The sequence below is a fragment of the Hyaena hyaena genome, unplaced genomic scaffold, assembly GCF_003009895.1.
Source record: "Hyaena hyaena isolate Hyena2069 unplaced genomic scaffold, ASM300989v1 scaffold_38, whole genome shotgun sequence".
NCBI classification, from domain to species: domain Eukaryota; kingdom Metazoa; phylum Chordata; class Mammalia; order Carnivora; family Hyaenidae; genus Hyaena; species Hyaena hyaena.
In genome coordinates, this window is record NW_024080670.1 from 722,489 (window position 1) to 741,245 (window position 18,757).

General features: G+C 60.4%; 1 protein-coding gene across 2 annotated transcripts in view; it reads right to left on the reverse strand.

The window, feature by feature from the left end:
* Positions 1-247: 247 nt before the first annotated feature.
* The window catches only part of NTNG2 (netrin G2), a 66,197-nt gene continuing 47,687 nt past the window's right edge, over positions 248-18,757 (reverse strand). The window contains exons 4-9 of one of the 2 annotated variants that reach the window (XM_039229443.1): positions 14,097-14,269; positions 11,084-11,110; positions 5,503-5,598; positions 3,834-4,001; positions 1,960-2,094; positions 248-1,213 (exon numbers count right to left, since the gene is read on the reverse strand). In XM_039229443.1, coding sequence (XP_039085374.1) covers positions 978-1,213; positions 1,960-2,094; positions 3,834-4,001; positions 5,503-5,598; positions 11,084-11,110; positions 14,097-14,269 — 835 coding nt within the window. In that variant the 3' untranslated portion in view covers positions 248-977. The remainder of the gene's footprint in view (positions 1,214-1,959; positions 2,095-3,833; positions 4,002-5,502; positions 5,599-11,083; positions 11,111-14,096; positions 14,270-18,757) is intronic. The other variant, XM_039229442.1, reaches the window with a different exon arrangement.

Genomic DNA, 18,757 nt, shown 5'->3' on the forward strand with positions numbered 1-18,757 from the left:
AAACTTTGGGCTTTTTCTTTTTTTAAGGGAAAGGAAGGAGACGATAGTCTGGGGAAGCCCCTAACACGTAGGGCACTGGTGGCGAGTGGCTCTGCTATCCACACCCGCAGGGCGGAGGGCTGACTGTTCTCATTCACGGAAGGGCCCCAGGAAGCGGTGGAATAGTTTCTCCACGGCTATTTTGGGCCCTTCTTTCAACTCAAACCCGCTGGGTGTAAACGAACACGGAAAGAAAACAGGCCCTGGAGGCAGCAGTGAGCAGACTCTTTACTCTGTGGGGTTAGACACCATCAACCACCTATTCCGGCTTGAGTCCTCCTTAGAGGGGACGGTGAATACAAACAAAAATAGTTCTCTACAAAACAAAGTTTCCAGCCCTCCCAACCCTCCTTCCTAACTCCCTCCCCCAGACGGTGAGTTCCTTGGTCACCAGGCCTCACGGAGTCTGGTGGCTTGCAAAGGAAAACAAAGAAGAGTTGTAGGCAACAGGAGTTCCGGGGTCCGCTGGCCTACGGTAAGCCAGGGACAGGCGCAGGGGTGTCTGCAACAGTCGCATATGTGTGTGTGTGTGTGTGTGTGTGTGTGCGTGTGTGTGTTGGGAGGCAGACCCGGGGGTGTTGAGGTGAGCAGCATTTCTCCCCACCCCCTGTCTCACCACCAGCAAAAAAAAAAAAAAAAAAAAGTGGGGGCGGCGGGTAATACAAAAGAAAAACTAAGACCCAAATCGCAGGCTGCTGGGCCAGAGCCCCCACAGCGCCACCGTGCGGCGGCGGAGGGCAGTGCCGGGGCGAGGGCAGGTGCCACGCACACACCGCGGCGGGAGGCGGCGGGAGGACTCTGCTGAGTAGCACCTGGGAGCAGCTCGGGCCGCACCCTTCTCGCCGCCCGGCCTCGGGCGCCGGCCCCTCGGGCCCTCGAGCCCCCAGGGCCCCCACCCCACCCCCGGGCGCAGGGCGCAGGGTCCTCCGGGGCCGGGCTCAGCAGCCCAGGCGGGCGGCCAGCCCCAGCAGCAGCAGGCAGCCGAGCAGGGTGGCGGGGCGCGGGGCGGCCCCGGGCGCGCGGTCGCAGTCCAGGCCGCCGTCCTCCGCGGCGGGGTCGCAGCGGGGCTGCTCGCAGCGCACGCCGGTGTAGCCGCGCGGGCAGGCGCAGCGCTGGTTCTGCAGGCAGGTGCCGCCGTTCTGGCAGAGCAGCTGGTCGTCGTCGCACACGTTGGCTGCGGGGCGGAGGGGCGGTGAGCGCGGGCGGTGGCCCAGGCCACCCCCCCGCCCCACCTCGTTGGAGCTTCTGCGACTGAGACGGGCGGGGGCGGGGGGGGGTGTTGGAGGCTCAGGGCACCCTCGGTGAGAAACGCCCCTGCGTGGGTGGTGACAATGGCCCGGCGAGACCTGGCCCGTCTTCCTCCCGCCACGGCTCCTGCTCTCCCCGCTCCCCGCCTACTGGCCTTGCGACGCACCCGCTCTCTCTCCTCCAGAGCTCCGCCCCTGCCTTTCCCTGCCCTTCCCCCTCCTCCCCAGGCGAGCGCCCACTGACCCTCGGGTCTCGCCAGGCCATCGTTTCCCCGGACAGCCTCCCACCCTCCCTCTCCGCAAACCCGTCCCCGTCAGCCAAACCCCGCCAACCGCCAGCTCCGCCTCTGCCTCCGACCCGCTTCTCAACCAACCCCCAGATCCGCCGCCTCCGGGTTCGCACCCGACACCAGCCCCATTCCCGGGTCGCATCAGGCCTCGCCCACCGCCGCTGGGCACGCCCTCGCCAAGCCACGCCCCCAGACGCCCATGGCCCCGCCCCTCCGCCGCAGGCCTCGCCCGCCGCCGCCGGCCACGCCCTCGCCAAAGCCCCGCCCACAGACGCCATGGCCCCGCCCCCCGCCGCCGGGCACGCCCTCGCCAAAGCCCCGCCCACAGACGCCCATGGCCCCGCCCCCCCGCCGCAGGCCCCGCCCGCCGGGCGTGCACTCACGGTAGCAGCCCTGGCGCCAGTAGTGCGTCGGGAGGCAGTCGTCGCACTTGGGTCCCGCTGCACCCTCGCGGCACTGGCAGAAGCCGGTCTCGTTGCACCGGTCGTGCACGGAGCCGATCTGGTTGCAGTTACACTCTGGACGGACACGTGCACGGCCGGAGGTCAGGGAGCTCCGTGGGCGTCCTCCGCGCAGACCCGCCCCCCATCCCTCCAGCGGGTCCCCCCGCCCCGTGTCCACGTGAGCCCACGGCTGCCCGAGAGGCCAGGTCTTGGGAGAAGCCCGCACTGTTTTGGGTTCTCTAGCATCCATCACCCACTCCCCCTCCCTGGCCCCGGGGCAGCCCCAACCCCTCTGGACCTCAGTCTTCCTCTGTGTAACTGGAGGGAGCACCCATCCTTCCCAGCTCCGAAGGGCTTTAAGATTCTTGACAGGTGGGAGGAGCCTCATCAGAGGCAGGGCATCTGGGTCCGGGGGGTCCGGGGGTGCAGGTAGCACGCAGGGTGCGCGGAGAAGCAGCCCCAAGGGCCTCCAGCCTTCCCCCGCCCCTTCCCAGTTGGTTTCTTGGGGCCTCTGCTCTGTGGGAGGGGCGAAGGTCCCCACTCTGGGAGTCCTTGAAACCCAGAGCTGGGCCTGGGGGAGGAGGCAGAGACAGAGGCAAGGAGAGAGGGACCGTACTGGGGAGGGAGGGAATGCCTCTGCTAGGATCTGGAAGCCCCACCCGGTCCCTACAGCTGGGCAGTGTGACATCGGCAGCACAATTCTGTTTGGGTCACTTTAGAGCTGATGGAATTATCTGAAGGCCAATGCCATAGTTCAGACCGACAGCCCCTCCTCTGTGAAGCCAGAGCTGACCTGGTGGGTGGAGGATGGGCAGTGGGGTGCCAAGGGGGTTGGGCACCCTAGGACTGAGCACTGGCCTCAACTGGAGACAGAGGCAGGGGTGGTGGGCAGGCGTTGGCTGGGGCCATGGGTCTGGCCTGTGGGGATGGCCTGCCCGTGCCCGGAGCCCGGGGCCCCCACAGATTGCTTCTCTACACCAACGCCAGTCCTGGAGCAGAGCGTGAAGAGAGCAGACTGAGTGCACACTGGGTCTTAGAAGCTGGGCCTCTGCTTATAAAGCACTGAAAAGACTTCATTGGAAGAAAAGCTTCAGCCACAAAAAAAATGAGCTGAAAACCTTTGATCTAGAGGCTTCTGGGTGGGTTCAGTGGGTTAAGCGTCTGACTCTCGATTTCAGGCTCAGGTCATGTTCTCATGAGCCTGTGAGTTTGAGCCCTGTGTCGGGCTCCGCCCTGACAGTGCAGAGCCTGCTTGGGATTCTCTCTCTCTCTCAAAAGAAATGAACTTAAAACACACACACACACACACACACACAACCTTTAGGGGTGCCTGAGTGGCTCAATCGGTTAAGTGTCTGACTTCAGCTCAGGTCATGATATCACGGTTCATGAGTTCAAGCACCGCGTCCGGCTCAGATTCTGTATCTCCCTCTCTCTCTGTCCCTCCCCTGCTCATGCGGTCTCTCTCTCTCAGAAATAAATAAAACATTAAAAAAAATTTTTTAAACCCAACCTTTGACCTAATCCACTTCCCCAATTTACAAGCAGGGAAACTGAGGCACATAGCAAGCTCTAGAACCACTCTTTGACTGTAACTAGTGGTTCTGTGGGGATCACTGCGTGGGGAGGTTACTCATAGAGCAGATTCCAGAGGCTTCCGTCTTTGGAGACGCCTGGCTGAAGCGGGCCCCGGAAATGACAGTTGCTCGGGCTCCCCCGGGGGCATTCTGAACCAGGGGTCATTGGACCCGGCCTGGCGCCCGCCCCCTAGCCGCGCCTACGCCTCGCCCCGCAGCCCAGCGCGAGCGGCTCACCGATGCACACGTTCTCGTCGTCCAGCTCGGCGGAGCCGTTGCGGTAGTAGCCCAGACGGCAGTGCTGGCAGTGCTGGCCCCGCGTGTTGTGTTTGCAGCTGACACATGTCACCACGTTCAGGAAGTCGATGTAGCTGCAGCGGTTGGAGTGGCCGTAACATTCACAGTCTGGGCCGGCCGAGTGTGAGAAACACCACGGGTCAGTGAGCCAAGGGAGACGGGGCCTTCCTGCCACCCCCTGCACCGTGTATTGGGGGAAACTGAGGCACGGGGAGGGCACAGACCAGCCCAGGACGTGCAGGGAGCAGGAAGGTGCCAGGGGCCTCCAACACTCCCTGCCAACTGGGAAGGGACAGGCCTGCCACCTTTGAGCACAAATGCGGACTGGTGTGGACGCCCACCCGGCAAGTTCCCAGCTGGCCCTGGGGGCGGGGATCCAGGGAGGGCCGGTGGACAGCACCCGCCTGGCCGGGTGCCAGGGTGAGGTGCTCTCGGGAGGGTGCCCGTGGGATGCCAGGGTGACTGGGAATGATTCATGCGGGGAGGATGGGCCATGCAGCCGGCGCGAGCTCAGGAAGGACAGCGCCTGGGTGCGTGGCGCTCTCCGCGGTGCCCCCAGTGACTCAGTGAAGGACAGACGCATGCGGGGATGCTGGGCAAGCTGGACCGGGCCAGAAGCTTCCTCCACATGCTGCTTTGGAAGATCATTGGACGGAAAACGCCCACCTGCCGGACCTTTTATTATTAGCCTGAGCTGTTCTGCAAACGTGGTTGGCACCAGAGGGCCCCGTCTTGCACGGCCCTGAGAACGAGTGCCATCTTAGGGTTTGTGCCCCGGGCATCTCCTTTGGCCTCCTGATAGTCTTGGCCTGGCCTTGGACTCCGGCTGCAGGTACACGGCCCCACCCACACTGAGACAGCCGCCCCTGTGCATCGGGCTGTCCCTTCCAGCCTGCTCCCTGCTCCAGGGACTGGGCAAAACATCCTGAAGGCGTGGGGCTTGGCTCCCCGCTCCAAGGAGGCGGCCACCCACCCCTTGGTGCCCCTCTTAAGGGGCTCAGCACCCCCTTGAACAGAAAAGACGCTGGCCACTCTCCTGAGATGTCATCTGTGCCTCTCTAGAGGACCGAACCTCCCTTCTGTGATGGGAGAGGAAGGAATAGATGAGGTCTTGTTGACCACGGGCACAGGAGACCTTGGAGAAGCGAGCCTCGGAGCTGTGCCCAGGAGGAGACGGTGGGCATGCCACGCCTTTGGCCTCCCGGACCTGCCTCCTTCGCCTGTGCCTCCAGGAGCAATGAGAAGGTGAGCCGTCTTCCAAGTGTCTCAAGGAGTCGCGTCTGTGACCCCGGTGTTCCGGCTCTTGCTTCAACCAAGATGAGCCCCTGGGCTACACCTCCCAGGGGAGCCGGGCCAGGCTATTTCTGGTAGCTGCTCTGCGTGCCCCGTGCCTGCCCACTGTGCGTCTGACTCATACCTGCTCCCAGCTCCCTTGGGGAGGGAGGACCGAGGGAAGAGAGGCTCAGTTTCACCTTGACCCAGCTACTCCAGGAGGGTTTTCGGAGCCAGGCACCGGTCCTCTGTCCTGTATCATTGTTTTCCAGTGGAGGGGGGTGGGGGTGAGAGGTGGTGGAGGAGGGCTGAGTCCAGCCCAGGGCCATCTTCTTACCTTGGAATTCTTCAATGGGCACCACTTCAGCAGATTTGGGCTTGAGCTGGAAAGGTCTGGAAGCCGGGGCAGGGGCAGCAGCAAAGGTGCCCACAACTTGGAGAAATGAGAAATAAGCTCTTGCGTTGCCACTGTCCAGCTGCCAAGGGCAGGGTGTCCGAGCCCGGGGACAGCCCAGCAGAGAATCCCACGGGGCTCCGGGCATGCTCTGGGGCAGCCTTGTCGCCTGCTCAGATTTGAGGGGACACAGCACATCCAGGAGCATGCAGAAGCAGCAGCCCTCTGCCTCTGGTGCCTCTTCGGACACCACTTACACACTCGGCTGGATTAATTCTCCCAAATTACTTCTCTACCCCCAGCATCCCTCGACGGCACGCTAAGCGCCTTGCTGAAGCTGAACGATTTTCTGACTGATTGCAAATATCACTTTGCTCTCTTCTCTCCTCTCCAAACTCCCGCGGGCATCTAAACCCAGAGTGTGGACCTGGTGTACAAGGCTTTGGCATCTCCCTTTCTGAAGCAATCCCCCTGCTCCAGCCAGAGTGAGTCCTTTACAATCCACAGACTCCCTGCCTGTAGGTGTTTTGAGCCATGAACACGGACAGCACCTGCCTTCCGCATCCGAACTCCCCCGGGGCCAGGCCCCATCTTTGTGAGTGAGCAGCACACTATCCCGGCAGCCAGTCGGCTCAGGGCTCAGCTCCCTCTGGGAGTCTGTGGGGCCCTCGTTGGTCCACCAGGGAGGGTGAAGGGCTCCTCCGGCTGCTGGTAAGTGCAGACCCTCGCTGATTGTGGCTTACGCTCCAGAACTGCCTGCCGGCAGAGGGCGCTCAGAGCCCTGCTCACTGCTCCTAGAGGGGCTCTGGGCGTGCGGCCGGTGGCCCTCAAGCAAGCATCAGGACCCAACGTCCACGGTGCGGGTGAGTGGGGATGGAAGGGGCCTCCCTCCTTGGAGAGTCGGGCAAGGCCCCATGTGCTTCAAGTGCATGTCCATCGAGGCTACAGACGAGCCTGCGTGTGTCTCCTCTCACTGCTGTGGGAGACTGAGGCTCTGGGCTTGGTACCGGCTTGGCACCGTCTATGATGGCCCCTACCCCGGTCACAGCCACCCCCCCACTGCCAGGCCTTGGCCCTAGCTGGTGCTGCCACTGGAATGAGCTATCTTCTTTCATCTACCCGTAGCCAGCCCCTCTGCCTGGGTCTGCCACCCCACTCCTGCAGGAAGGCCTGGCTCTCTCCAGCTCCACCCTGCCCTGCGTGTCCTGTGGCTGACAGTGGCGGGACAGGCTTCCTGTGGTCAGGGCAGAGTCCCCACTTGGCTCTGAAGCCCGTGGGCAGAGTGTAGGATTAATAGAGGTTGGGCCTGGTGACGTCCCACTGAATCTCTCTAAGAAGGTGAGAGCAGGGGTGTGGGCGGGTGGATCTCCAAGACCCCTCCCCTCGGCTCCCACGGGCCCCCTCCCACCTGGGGTCCCAGCGCCTACACCTGCTACCTCCGCTACACAGGAGCTCTCCTGCCCCCATACCTTCAGCAGTGGAGGGCGTCTGGGGCCAGGGAGAGCTCTCCCCAAGGGGGGCGGCTGTAGATGGCCTGATCCATTCTTGGCGGGCGGGGGGGTGGAAAGAAAAGGAGAAACCCAGTTATGTGACAGGGTGGGGCTGGGGGATCTGGGGCGTACACTGAGTCGCCACACAACCACGGGACCTTTCGCAGAAGCAGCACTGTAAGAAGCAGCTTGGTCTCTACTGGCCAAGTGGAACTGGGCCCACATCTACGAAGAGGCAGCATCTACACTACTACAGCCTGTTTCTGAAGCCAGAGGAGAGTGGGGGCTGAGCCCGAGACTCTGCACACTGGGAGCAGCCCTTCCTTCGGCGGGACACCTGGCTAACACCACTCTTGTGCCCGCCCTGTGTTGTCCCCACCCCTACTGGGGGTAGAGTGGGGTCCAGTCCAGTATTTGGGCCCAGGCCTCTCTGCAGAAGTCCCTGGCTAACGGCTGTAAAGGGAAGCGGGGGCCGTCAAGTGTGTCCAGATCGGTCCTTGAAAGGCTGCCTGTCCCACACCAATGTGGGGACCAGAGCCCTTCCACCATCTGACCCGCCCTCCCCAGAAGGCATTGCTCTGTGCGCTGAATTTCAAAAGACAAACCCAAAGGGACAGGGGAGAATCGGATTCTTTCCGCTTCTTAAAGGGATTACGCACGATGCCGGTTGGTGGGGAGAGACAGAAAATCTACCAGCTGAAAAGTGCAGGAGGCTTTCCAACTGGGAGCTGGGAGCCTTTGGACATCAAATTGACATTAATACGGCGCTCAGCGAGGAGAGGAGTCTGCAGGACCCAAATTGGCAAGGGCTTAATTAGAGCCGAAACAAAGCCAGCCCCGAAGCCTTTGTGCTTTAGAGCCTTTCCCCCACCGCCCTCTGCGGGGTGAGGATTAGTGATCCCGAGAAGCTCTGCCTGCCCTGCAGCCTCTACCCTGCAGACAGCTTGACACGGGCAAGAGGGAGAAACATCTGGGCCAGACGGTCACAGGCCCAGCTAGACTTTGGTCCAAGAGTCTGAAGCACCTGTTGGGAGGCACCTGGGGGAGACTCAGGACCTTTCTGGGGGCTGGGATCTGGGGGCAAGAAAGACCCCTGTCCGGGCTCCCCGGGTCACGCTCAGGTGCGCAGGAAGAACATTCTCACAGCGGCCGGTGTCGATGGAGGTCCCGTCTGTTCCTTTGGAATCAGGGAGTGGCTCAAGCTGGGTCTTAAAGACGGCACAGCTCTCAGCCTCTGGGGCTTGGGGGTGGTGGCACTGGGTGGCCAAGGAGGCAGCTATCTATTCTCTGGAGTCAGTGAGCCCCAAGTTCGAATCCTCCCTATGCATCTCTGTAATCCTATTACCTTGAGCGGCTCTTTCTTTCTTCTAAAAGAGCTTTATTGAAGAGTAATTTACATACCATGAAATCCACCTGCTTCTTCCTAAGCCTCACCATCCTCTCCTGTGTCCTATCCCTTCAGGACTGTGGGCCCAGGAGAACTCCCACTCTGCCAACGGGAGGGACTGTCATTATTAGTGGGGGTCGAGGGCACAGGCTTCAGCTGCTTAGAGGAGCGATGACCCCCAAGATGTGGGTTGCTGGGTCACTGACTGTCACGCTAGAGCCACCTTCTCCCCTGAGCGCCCTGCTGCCCAGCACTGGGCTCGCCACGCAAAGCGGACCACGACCCACTGAATGTTTGAGGGGTGCGCCTTCTCTCCACTTGGGTCCCGGGGACCCTCATGATTCAAACCCGCCTCGCCTGGCTCACCGCCCTGGTTCGGACTGTCTCCTTACCTCCCAGCTGTGTGGCCTGCCCTGAACCTCGTGCACCAAATCCGAAGCAGCTCAGAAAACAGGTTCAAGGTTTCTCATTGTGTGTGTGTGTGTGTGTGTGTGTGTGTGTGTGTGTGTGTGTGAGATAGAGCATCTGGTCCCCACCCAGACAGACCACTGTTTGCAGGCAGACACAGCACCCACTACAGAGAATTTTGCTCCTTGTTTGCCCATCACAGACTTAGCAAAACCAAGCACAAGCCTCAGGCGGCTGAGCCAGCCCACCGTGGACCCAGCCTTCGCCCCAAAGAGGGTCCCTGGGCCAGGAGGCTCCCCTGTAATTCCTGGATCTCCTGACCAGCCCCTGCCTCGGAAAGCAGAAATAAAAAGAGCCGGGGTGTGTCACCCTCTGGGTCCCACAGAGGAGCTAAGCCAGACGGCCCAGGAACAAAGGGGACTTTTCCACAGCATTCACCCCAGTTTGGAGAGGGCTAAGCCCCACTCCAGGCCAAGGCAGGGGAGGCTGAGTGTGGATCCCTTCCCCAGCTGAAGGAGGGGCCTGTGCCCCCTGGAGATGGTGCCTGGCCGCTCCACAGGCGCGTGTGCGGAGAGAGGAAGGGTCACGGCACTGTCCAAGGAGCGAGGGCCCCCTGCCATCTCCTCTCTGCGGGAACACTGCCCAGCCCCCCTCCCAGCCGGGACCTGGAAGAATTCCCTCGGCCATGCCCTCCTGGCCATGCTGCACTGGCCCAGCCGCGCCCTTGGGCCTTGCTGCTCAGAGGAACTCGCCCTCGTGGTTAGTCTGCGCTGTCTACTCCCAGGGGTCGGGTGCTGAGGCCCTGGAGGCAGGGCGGGGGGGGGGGGGGGGGGGGCAGGGCCTGGGGCTGTTCCACGGAGCACTGAGGCAGGAGCTCCCCTGGGAGGCAGGCTTCAGGTGAACTTCGTGTGGCCTGGATGTCACTGAGACCCCCCCACCCCCACCCACCCCCCAGGCTTCGGTCGCCCTGTTCTCTCGGCCATGCCGGGCTCCGGGATTTTCCTGAGCAGTGCTGGGGCGGGGGGCGGGGGCAGGAGGTAGAAGGATTCAGACTTGAAGGGAGCCCCAGATCCCCTGGCAGAGGCCCAGGAACAGGTGGGCCCGGACGGCCAGCAGGCCCCTCAGCCCCCCTCTCTCGTGGCTCTAGGGTCTAGTGTTCTCTAGTCTAAGAGCCAAGCCCCTACAGCAGCGCACATCACAGAGGTGGGGGCAGGGCGGGTGAGCTGGGCTGGAGCTGGGCACCCACCTGTGGGCTGTGGGGGGCTGGGGGCCAGGGGGGCCCACACGGTGGATGTGGAGGGGGCAGGAGGGCTGGGGGCCCCTCTCATGGCCACGGTGGCCACAGGGGCTTTGGGGATGGGGTCTTTCCGGGGCCTGCCGATGCCTGGCAAGAGATGAGAGAGCAAGAGAGGGTGGGGGGTCGGCGGGTGTGGGGGCAATGCGGCAACGTGCGGCCCCAGTGAGCCGAGCAGCGTCCCCTGGAGAACCCAGCTTCCTCTGGTACCTTCTCTGCATCAGGGAAGAGCCCAGGGTGGGCTGCGGCCCCGCTCAAGCATGTCTGAAATGAGAGGTGGGCCCCCGGCTGGCTCTTTGGCCCTGGCCAGTCCTCTCCTGCTGACGCTAAAAGCAGATGGCGGTACCCACCTGGAGGGAGGGTGCCGGGTTTCAGTGAGGCCCTGGAAGGACCCTGCTTAGCCAGTGCCTGGTGCTGTGAGCGCTTGAGAGTCTGTGGCCTGATGACGGTGATGACGGTGATGACGACACCCACGCCCAACCCCTGCCACCCCGACCCCTCCCCTTGGGCCTGAGCTGGACCCCCACTTACCTGCCCCAGCCTCAAGGGGCTGTCCAGGGGGAGGCAAACCCCACAGTCAGGCTCGGGGGACTTTAACCACTGGCCAGGAACAAGGGACCCCCCATTCTTGCCCGGCAGGAGAGGGAGGCATGGGGGGGTGGTTCCCCCAGGGGTTGCGGGGCCCTTTCCAAAGCAGCACTAACCAGGAAGCTCGCAGGGGGAAATGGGAGGTGCGCCGGCTGCAGGCCACAGCACAGGGGAAGGGAGAGAGCAGGCAGAGGTGAAGCAGTGAATGGGGTGCAGTTAGAAGTGGCGAGAGGCCTGCGGCCATGGGACGGGGAAGCCCCATCTTTTCCCTTCTGTTCTTCCCAGGAGTCGCAAAGAGGCTCGCGCACTGGGGGCCCCAGGGACCTTCCCCTGGGCGGCGGCTCGGAGCATACTTACTACCAACAGCGGAGCCTGCGGCAGCGCCTGCGGGGAGAGAAGGAGGGTCACAGGGCTGCACAGGAGGGGAAGGAACCTGGAGCTGATTATCCCACATTGTCCTCACCGCCACCCTGAGAGGGAGGGACCGCCTTAGCCCATTTTGCAGGTGGAGAAATGAAGTCTCAGAGCCGTGACTTAACCCTGGGGCACCTGCTGATGACTGTCAAACGCTCCACTCCCGGCTTCACACGGACCCCCTTTGATTTTGGATTCTCAGGTCCTCCCATGCAGGAGGAGGAGGTGGGGGAGCTTTCTTCGGGGGGGGGGGCCACTGCCGTGGGCGCGGGCTGGTCTGCTGGAGGTGCCGATGGAACGTGCCACCAGGGAGAAAGCACTGCGTGGGTTCCCATCTGGGGACATGTGGACGCGGCCCAATGACTCATTGAAAAATAATTGTAGCAGCTGCTACGTGTTGAATGCTTGCTCCGTGCCAGGCACCCGCCGAGCACGGCCCCCACGTGGGCGTTTTGGTGCCCACAGAGCCACACAGGGCTTGGGATGGGCCTGATGCCACCGACCAGGAAACGGGGCTCCGGGTAAAATGACCTGTCCGAGGCCACACAGCTGTGAGTGGCAGAGGCCCTTCCGTCTGCATGTGTCCCCACCCCGCGGTGTCACGGTCTGACCGGGGAGATTGGAGATCTCAGGATAAGGCTCATCAGCCCCAGAGGGACGGAGCTGGTGCCAGGCTTCCCCCCAACCAAGTGTTCCCAAAGGAAGAACAGGGGTGAGGACACCCCTCAGTGCCCTCGGAGGCCCTGCAGCGGGGAGGCTGCAGTGTGGAGAGCAGGGTGTGTGGTGCATGACCCAGCCTGAGTGACCCTGCCAGACAGCTGGGGAGGCCCTGATCTCAGACGGCCTTCTAGGGCGGCTTGGGGGCTGGGCTGGGTTAGGATTCTATTCTGAGGGTATGGGGGTGGGTGCAGGGAGGGGAGGGGGTGCCCTGGAGAGGAGAGCTCTTTGCTTGCAGAGGGGAGGGGACTGGAGGGGCCCTGAGGGGAGAGTCACTATTGCAGCAGCAAGGGAGGAGATGGGGAGCCAGAGCTGGTGGCAGAGGAAGGGAAGGTCCAGAGTCAGGGGTGACCCCCCACATGTGCAGCTTGGCCCCCTGGATGTTGGTGCCATTTACTGAGATGGGAGGCAGGGAGGGCAAAATTAACCTGGGACTGACTTGTTTCTATGTCTGGGGGGCCATTTCCTTCTCGTTGTCCTGGAGAAGGAGGGGGTCCCGGGGGGATGCATAGCACCTCCAGCCTCACCTCCGCTCCCGGGTATTCCAGAAGAAACCCCTCCTTCCCCAGGGGTTGGGGTGGGACTCTGGGCAAGCAGGGACCAGCTCCAGGAACTCCCCAAAACCAAGGGGCTTCACCTGCTCCTGCAGGATGGAGGGGAGAGGGTCCAGAGGCAAAACCTGGCCTGTGTGTGTGTGTGTGTGTGTGTGTGTGTGTGTGTGGTGTGGCTGTTGCTGGTTGGACAGAGTCAGTGGCTTAGAGTGTGGCCTGCAGGTCTGTGAGTCTGAGTCAGTGCCGGTACCTGATCAGGAAACTTCGGCAGATCCTTTCAGGCGGAGGGCAGGACAGGGAGGGGGAGTGGAGAGCGGGGAGGCGGAGCCCAGCAGGACAGATGCAGGGAGGCAGACTGCCCGTCAGAGAGGGAGGTGACGGCCACTAAAGAAAGGCCTCAAGAACCAGTTCCAACAAAGAGATGGGTCGGGCCCCCAGGGGGCGGGAGCCGGGCGGGGTGGCTGTCAGCGCCCAGAGCTCTGGGCGCCTTTGAAGACCCAGAGTGCTGTGAGTGCCTGGCAAGTCACCCCTTCAAAGGCCTGTCGCCCGGCACCGGCACGACACGCCTGTCACGGCCTCGCTGCGAGGCTTCCAGCTTTGATCAGCCTAAAGTCACATAAATCTTTCACGTTGGCAGAGGGAGGGCACCAATGGAGGAGGCTCGTGTGGGCGGGTGGTCCCGGGGCAAGATGCCCAGTGATGGGCACATAGCTTGCTGCTGGGCCAGGGCTGCTGGGCCTCATTCTGCCCATCTGGAGAGCGGGGGTAATAATAATTCCGCCCTGGGGGCAGCTGTGAGGGCGAAGGGAGAAGCCGTGTACGCGTGCCTGGTGCAGTGTCTTCGTCAAAGAGCTTGACCAACGTCAGACATCAGTGAAGCCACTAGAGGCGGGGTCAGGGAGAACCCACATGGTGGCCAGCCCCCGCTCTTCTCTACTGCAGCTCGGGGGCTCCCCGGGATGTGCGGCTTCATGAAAACAGCCATGGGCGATGCTGGGGGGCCCTGGTGAGTGGGGTCCCCGAAGGGTGTTTGTGATGCAGGCACAGAGGGGCTACACCCCGAAGAATGCTTTCCTGGCCCGGAAGGCTGAGCCCAGAGGACAGGACTATGCAGAGAGTGAAGGCGGGGTAGGCGGCAGGGATCTCAGGCCAGGGCCTCAAAGGGCCCCTCCGGACAATGGGGTAAAAGGAGACCTGCTTCTAGGAGCTAATCTGAGGGTCCAGGGGGGTGGTGACCACACAGCATGTGGCCCCTGTGTGACTGGTTGTAAATGCCCCACAAATGCTGGGTATGAGGGGTGGTGCTGAAAATCACAGCCTGGAGGAAGGAGCCTCCACCACCCTCCCCCGGACACCCTGGGGTGCCTTCTCTCCAGCCTGCAGGGGAAGGAGAGGGAAGGCGAGCAGCTCAGCTTGGGTTTCCCTCTGGCCGGGGCCGGAAGGGTGGCTTAGATTTCTGCAGGAGGCACGCGGGTCTTAATTACAAGGCCTGGTGCTGGGGAAGCTGCGTAAAACACGGGGTGTTAGTGTGCGTGTGCACGCACGCTTGTATGTGTGTGCACGTGTGTGCTCACGTGTTTGTGTGTGTGTGTGACCCACAGCTCCTGAGGTTGAAGAGCAGAGAGGCCGCAGCCTCACTTGGGGTGGGGCACCGCAGGGGGTGCTGTGGCCGCCCCGCCCTTACGTACAGGCGTTGGGAGAGCCATGCGGCAGCGGCAGGTAGGAGCCAGCGCGCCAGGACCGCGTGCGGAAGTTCCTCTTGCACTTGCCGCAGTCGGGGCCCGTGGTGTTGTGCTCACACTCACACTGCAGGCTGCCCTCGCGCACGGAGCACAGGCTGGCGTGCAGGTTGCACTTGCACCTGGGGGGTGGGGGGACACAGAGGCCAGAGAGGTCAGTGCACTTGGGAGGCAGGTGGGCACAGCCCCCGGGAAACGAGAGCACGGCCAGGAGGCGAGCACTCCCCTTCAGGACAAAAAAATTCCCCACTGCCCTGGTCTTAAGGGAGCACTCCATTCCAGTCCCTTCCGGGGATGCATAGAGCTGCTCCCGGAGCCACCCCTGCTGGTCAGCTCCCCTCTCTGGTGGTGTCTGCAGGGCCCACCTGCATCTCAGGTCGCCAGGCGACCTTGACCCAGACGCTGTATTCTAATCACCTTTGCTCTTGACCGAGGCAGGTTGGCAGGTAGCAAGAGCCACTCACCAGCCCTCCCCGTGCAGACCTGGCCCCGGCCTCAGGCTGCACCCCTGCCCCAGCCTCAGCCCACGTCCTTGAGGGCAGATGGAGAGAGAGCCCCCACTCCCAAAGCCCTGTCGGTTCAGCCACACATGTATTATTCATTCATTCATTCAAATATTTATAGGCAACTCATTATTCCGAAATCCGGTAAATAAAGGGAGAGAATCAAGCATGTCCTGTCTGTCCTGTGTAAACTGTACCTCCCGGTAACCAAATGTGGATGAGGGGATGTTTCTTTTTATAGAAGCATCCCTGCTAATAACCGGGGAAGGAAGAGGGGATTAGAAGGCCGCCAGGTAGCAGCCCTCACTTCACGAACGGCTCTAGGCTCTGAGCGTCAGCAGCCTGCAATCTCACAGGGACAGACAACCCGACGAGGCTTCCCAAGGGAAGGACACACGGCACCCGGAAGCGATCTCTGCAAAACGAACTTGAATCTGATCAAGCCTCTGCATCGAGCTACGAATTTACAGGAACTGCCGAGGACAGAGAAACACTAAGGAACACCAGTGGGACGCAGTGAGCCAAATCCAGACAGAGGGGACTCCGAGAGTGACAAGCCAGGTTCTTTACCACATGAACTGGAGGGGGGAACACTTCATGAGGGGGATCAACCAAAGGCAGGGCCCATCTGGACCTTGGTTCAAACAGCCTCTAAACTCAAGCAAACGTTATGCATATTCATGAGACCATTGGAATCTTATCTGAGGGGCGGTGATGGTGTTGGGGTTCTAGTTTTTTAAAGTCCTTATTTTTTTGAGACATACACCGAAGTGTTTACAGATGAGATTATCTGGTGTCTGGGATTTGCTTCAGAATAACACGGAAGGGAGGAACCTGGCCAGAGATACCCATGAAACCAGAGACGCCGTGAGCTGGTGACTGCCAGCGTGGGGTGACAGGTATATAGCGGTTCAATTTTTGCATGCATGCTGCAAATCCTCCAAAATAAAAAGGAAGCAAGAATGTTCTAGATCCTGATATGGGAAGATTTCCAAGGAGTACTGTCAATATGTGTAAAAAGCAAACTGCAGAATACTGTGTGTAGTAGAATCCTGTTTTTATTAAAATATGCAAAAAAATATATATATATAGGGTACCTGTAATATGCCAGGCTCTGGGCTGGGAACAGAGAGGAATGGTCAACAAAACGGCGGGGGGAATGGGGGGTCCCTGCTCTGGTGGAGTATGAGTCTAGTAGGAAAATGACTAAACATCGGTGATGGGGGAGGGGAGGAGGGATGAACATGGGGGAGGGGGGAATTTTAGGGCAGTGAGGCCATTCCGTATGACACTGTCATGGTGCAAGCGGGACACTGTGCATTTGTCCAACCCCCAGAGCTGATAACACTAAGACTGAGCCCTGATGTCCACCAGGGGCTCTGGTTAATAATAACGCACCGCTGTTCATCAGCTGTAACAGATGCTTCACACTGGTGCAAATGGGGTGCATGGGGCAGGGGGGGCTGTGCACAGGGAGACGGGGGGGTATTTGGAACTCTCTCCACCACAGACTCGATTTTCTGTAAGCCTAAAACTGCTCGAAGTCTATTGATTTAACAACAGTAATCGTGCAAATCGTTAATTAATGGCAATTGTTATAGGTGCCCAGCAGCATACAAAGGAGAGGGTATCATGGGGGGCGGGGGTCCTAGCTCAGTCTTGGGGGAGCCGGATGGGCACCTAGGAAGAACAGCTTTAAACGAAGGCCTGAAGGAGGATCAAGAGTTTGCTAGGCAAGGAGGAGAGAACCTTCTGGAAAGAGGCAAGAACAGGAAGAAAAACCCTAGAGCTGAGAAGCGCCCCAGCTGTGAGGGCTGAGCCGAGCCCAGCACACGGGAGGAGCCATCGCAGGGAGCAGAGGCTGGGGTTTACTCTGCAAAGGACTGGAGGCCACTGGAAGGCTGGAGGCAGTCTGCCCTGGGGTAGAGTCTGTATCCCTGCGGCGCTCTGTGGAGGGTGCCCTGTCTGGGGCTGCAGAGCTGGGGTGGGGAGGTCAGGGAGAAACCTGGGGTCAGCGGGCAGCAGAGAACAGAGGCCCGGACACCGGGGCCCACCCGTGACGCCAGGCCTGAGTGGCTCTGGCCGTCGCTGGCTCACATCATCTCAGACTGTCCCCTTCTCTAGCTCAGAATTTCCTTCTCTTCATCCCTCACCTTCCACGGGGCTGCTTTTCAGTCTCCCCGACACACTCCATGTCCGTCCTCCGGGATAGCGTCTCCCCTTGACCTCTAGCCACACGATGGATATTAAGCCCCTGTGTCTCCCATCCTCGTAAACCAGTCCTGCCCGACACTTGACCTTGGTCTTTGCCACCTCCCCCCCTGCCCTCTTTGTCTCTATCTGCCCGGAGCTCTGCATGGGGCCTCCCTCCAGAGCCAGGGTCCCCCGAGTAGGGAAGCTGGATGCCCCACTTCCCACCAGCTCTGCAGCTCCCAGTTAACCTGCGGTCTGCGGGCTTCCAAATGGCCTGGGTGCCTTTCTTCCTGCAGCTTCTCGCTGCCCTCAAAGGATCCTGCCCAATGGTTCAGGAAACTGAGGTATATCCATGCTATGGAACATTATAATACTATGGCATATTATAATACATGCTATTAATACAATATTAATGCAATATTACAATAAATGTATCAAAGGCTATTTCAAACCATGGAGAAAGTTCCTAATACAAACGAAAAGACCGTACTCACGGAGCGCGGTGTACCGTGGGCCAGAGCGCATCTCATCCGATACTTCAATGACCACGGGAGTTGGTACCACTGTCACCTTCATTTTACAGGCCAGGAAAAGGAGGCTCAGAGAGGGTAAGTATCTTGTCCAGAGTCACAGGCTGCCCAAAGATATGCCTGGGGCTGTAACTCAGAGTTACTCGACTCCAGAGTCCCACGGGCGAACATGGGATAGGATGTGGATTGGAAGCAAGCAGGTTACTGAGTTGTACGTAGGAAGGGTTAGTTACAGGCTGATTGTGTCCCCAAGATCCACACGTGGAAGCCTTAGCCTTTCGTGTGACCGAGGCCTTGAGGGAGTAATTAAGGTTAAATGGGGTTGTAAGGGTGGGGCCCTGAGCCTCCAGGGAGGAAGGACACCAGGGCTCTCTCCCCACCGCGTGTAGACACCTGAGAATTCGTCCAGGAAGTGGAGCCTCACCGGACATCAGCCCTGCCTGCTCCCAGTCATGGGCTTCAAGCCTCCAAATTTGTCCGGAAAGAAGGTGTCCGATGTTGAAGCCAGCCAGGCTATGGGATTCCGTCACGGCAGCCCAAGGGGTCTAATACACACAGCTGCTGGTTACACTCAAAATACATCTGTCCACACCCAAACCACCAACAGAAAACGCACCGGGGGATCACTGTGGTTGTCCTGGGTCGGGAGGGGATGGGATGATAAATGGTTTTTATTTTCTTCTTTGTCACTTGGCACATTTCCTACCTTCTCTATCGTGAGCAGGTATTACATCTATCAGCAGATGACAAATGCTAGTTTAAACCAGGCAGTCAGGCCGGGGTGGGGAAGGCGTCAGGTCGCTGACCTCACACACGCCCTTCCTCTCAGGGGAGAGGTGGGTCCTTCAGGTCTCGGGGAGGGGGGAGCGATTTGGGAAACTCTGCTCCCAGTCACACACCACCTGCTGTTTGTGACTCAAGTCCCAGGTCCAAGGACAGGGTGCCTGGTCGCTCAGTCGGTTGAGTGTCCGACTCTGGCTCAGGTTTGTGGGTTCGAGCCCCGCGTCGGGCTCTGTGCTGACAGCTCAGAGCCTTGAGCCTGCTTCCGATTCTGTGTCTCCCTCTCTCTCTGCCCCTCCCCTGCTCCTGCTCTGTCTCTCTTTGTCTCTCAAAAGTAAATAAACATTAAAAAAAAGAGAGAGAATTCTGATGCAGACAAAGGCGCTGTCCCTGGTGTTGGCAGGGCTGAAGTCTGTATTCTTTTCTTTTCTTTTTAAATTTTAGATAGAGAGCAGAGAAGGGGACAAAGGTGGGGAGAGAGAGAGAGAGAGAGAGAGAGAGAGAGAGGGAATCTAAAGCAGCCTCCATCAAGCCCTGTGGGATGCAGGGCTTGTTCCCACAACCCTGGGATCATGACCTGAGCTGAAATCAAGAGTTGGACACT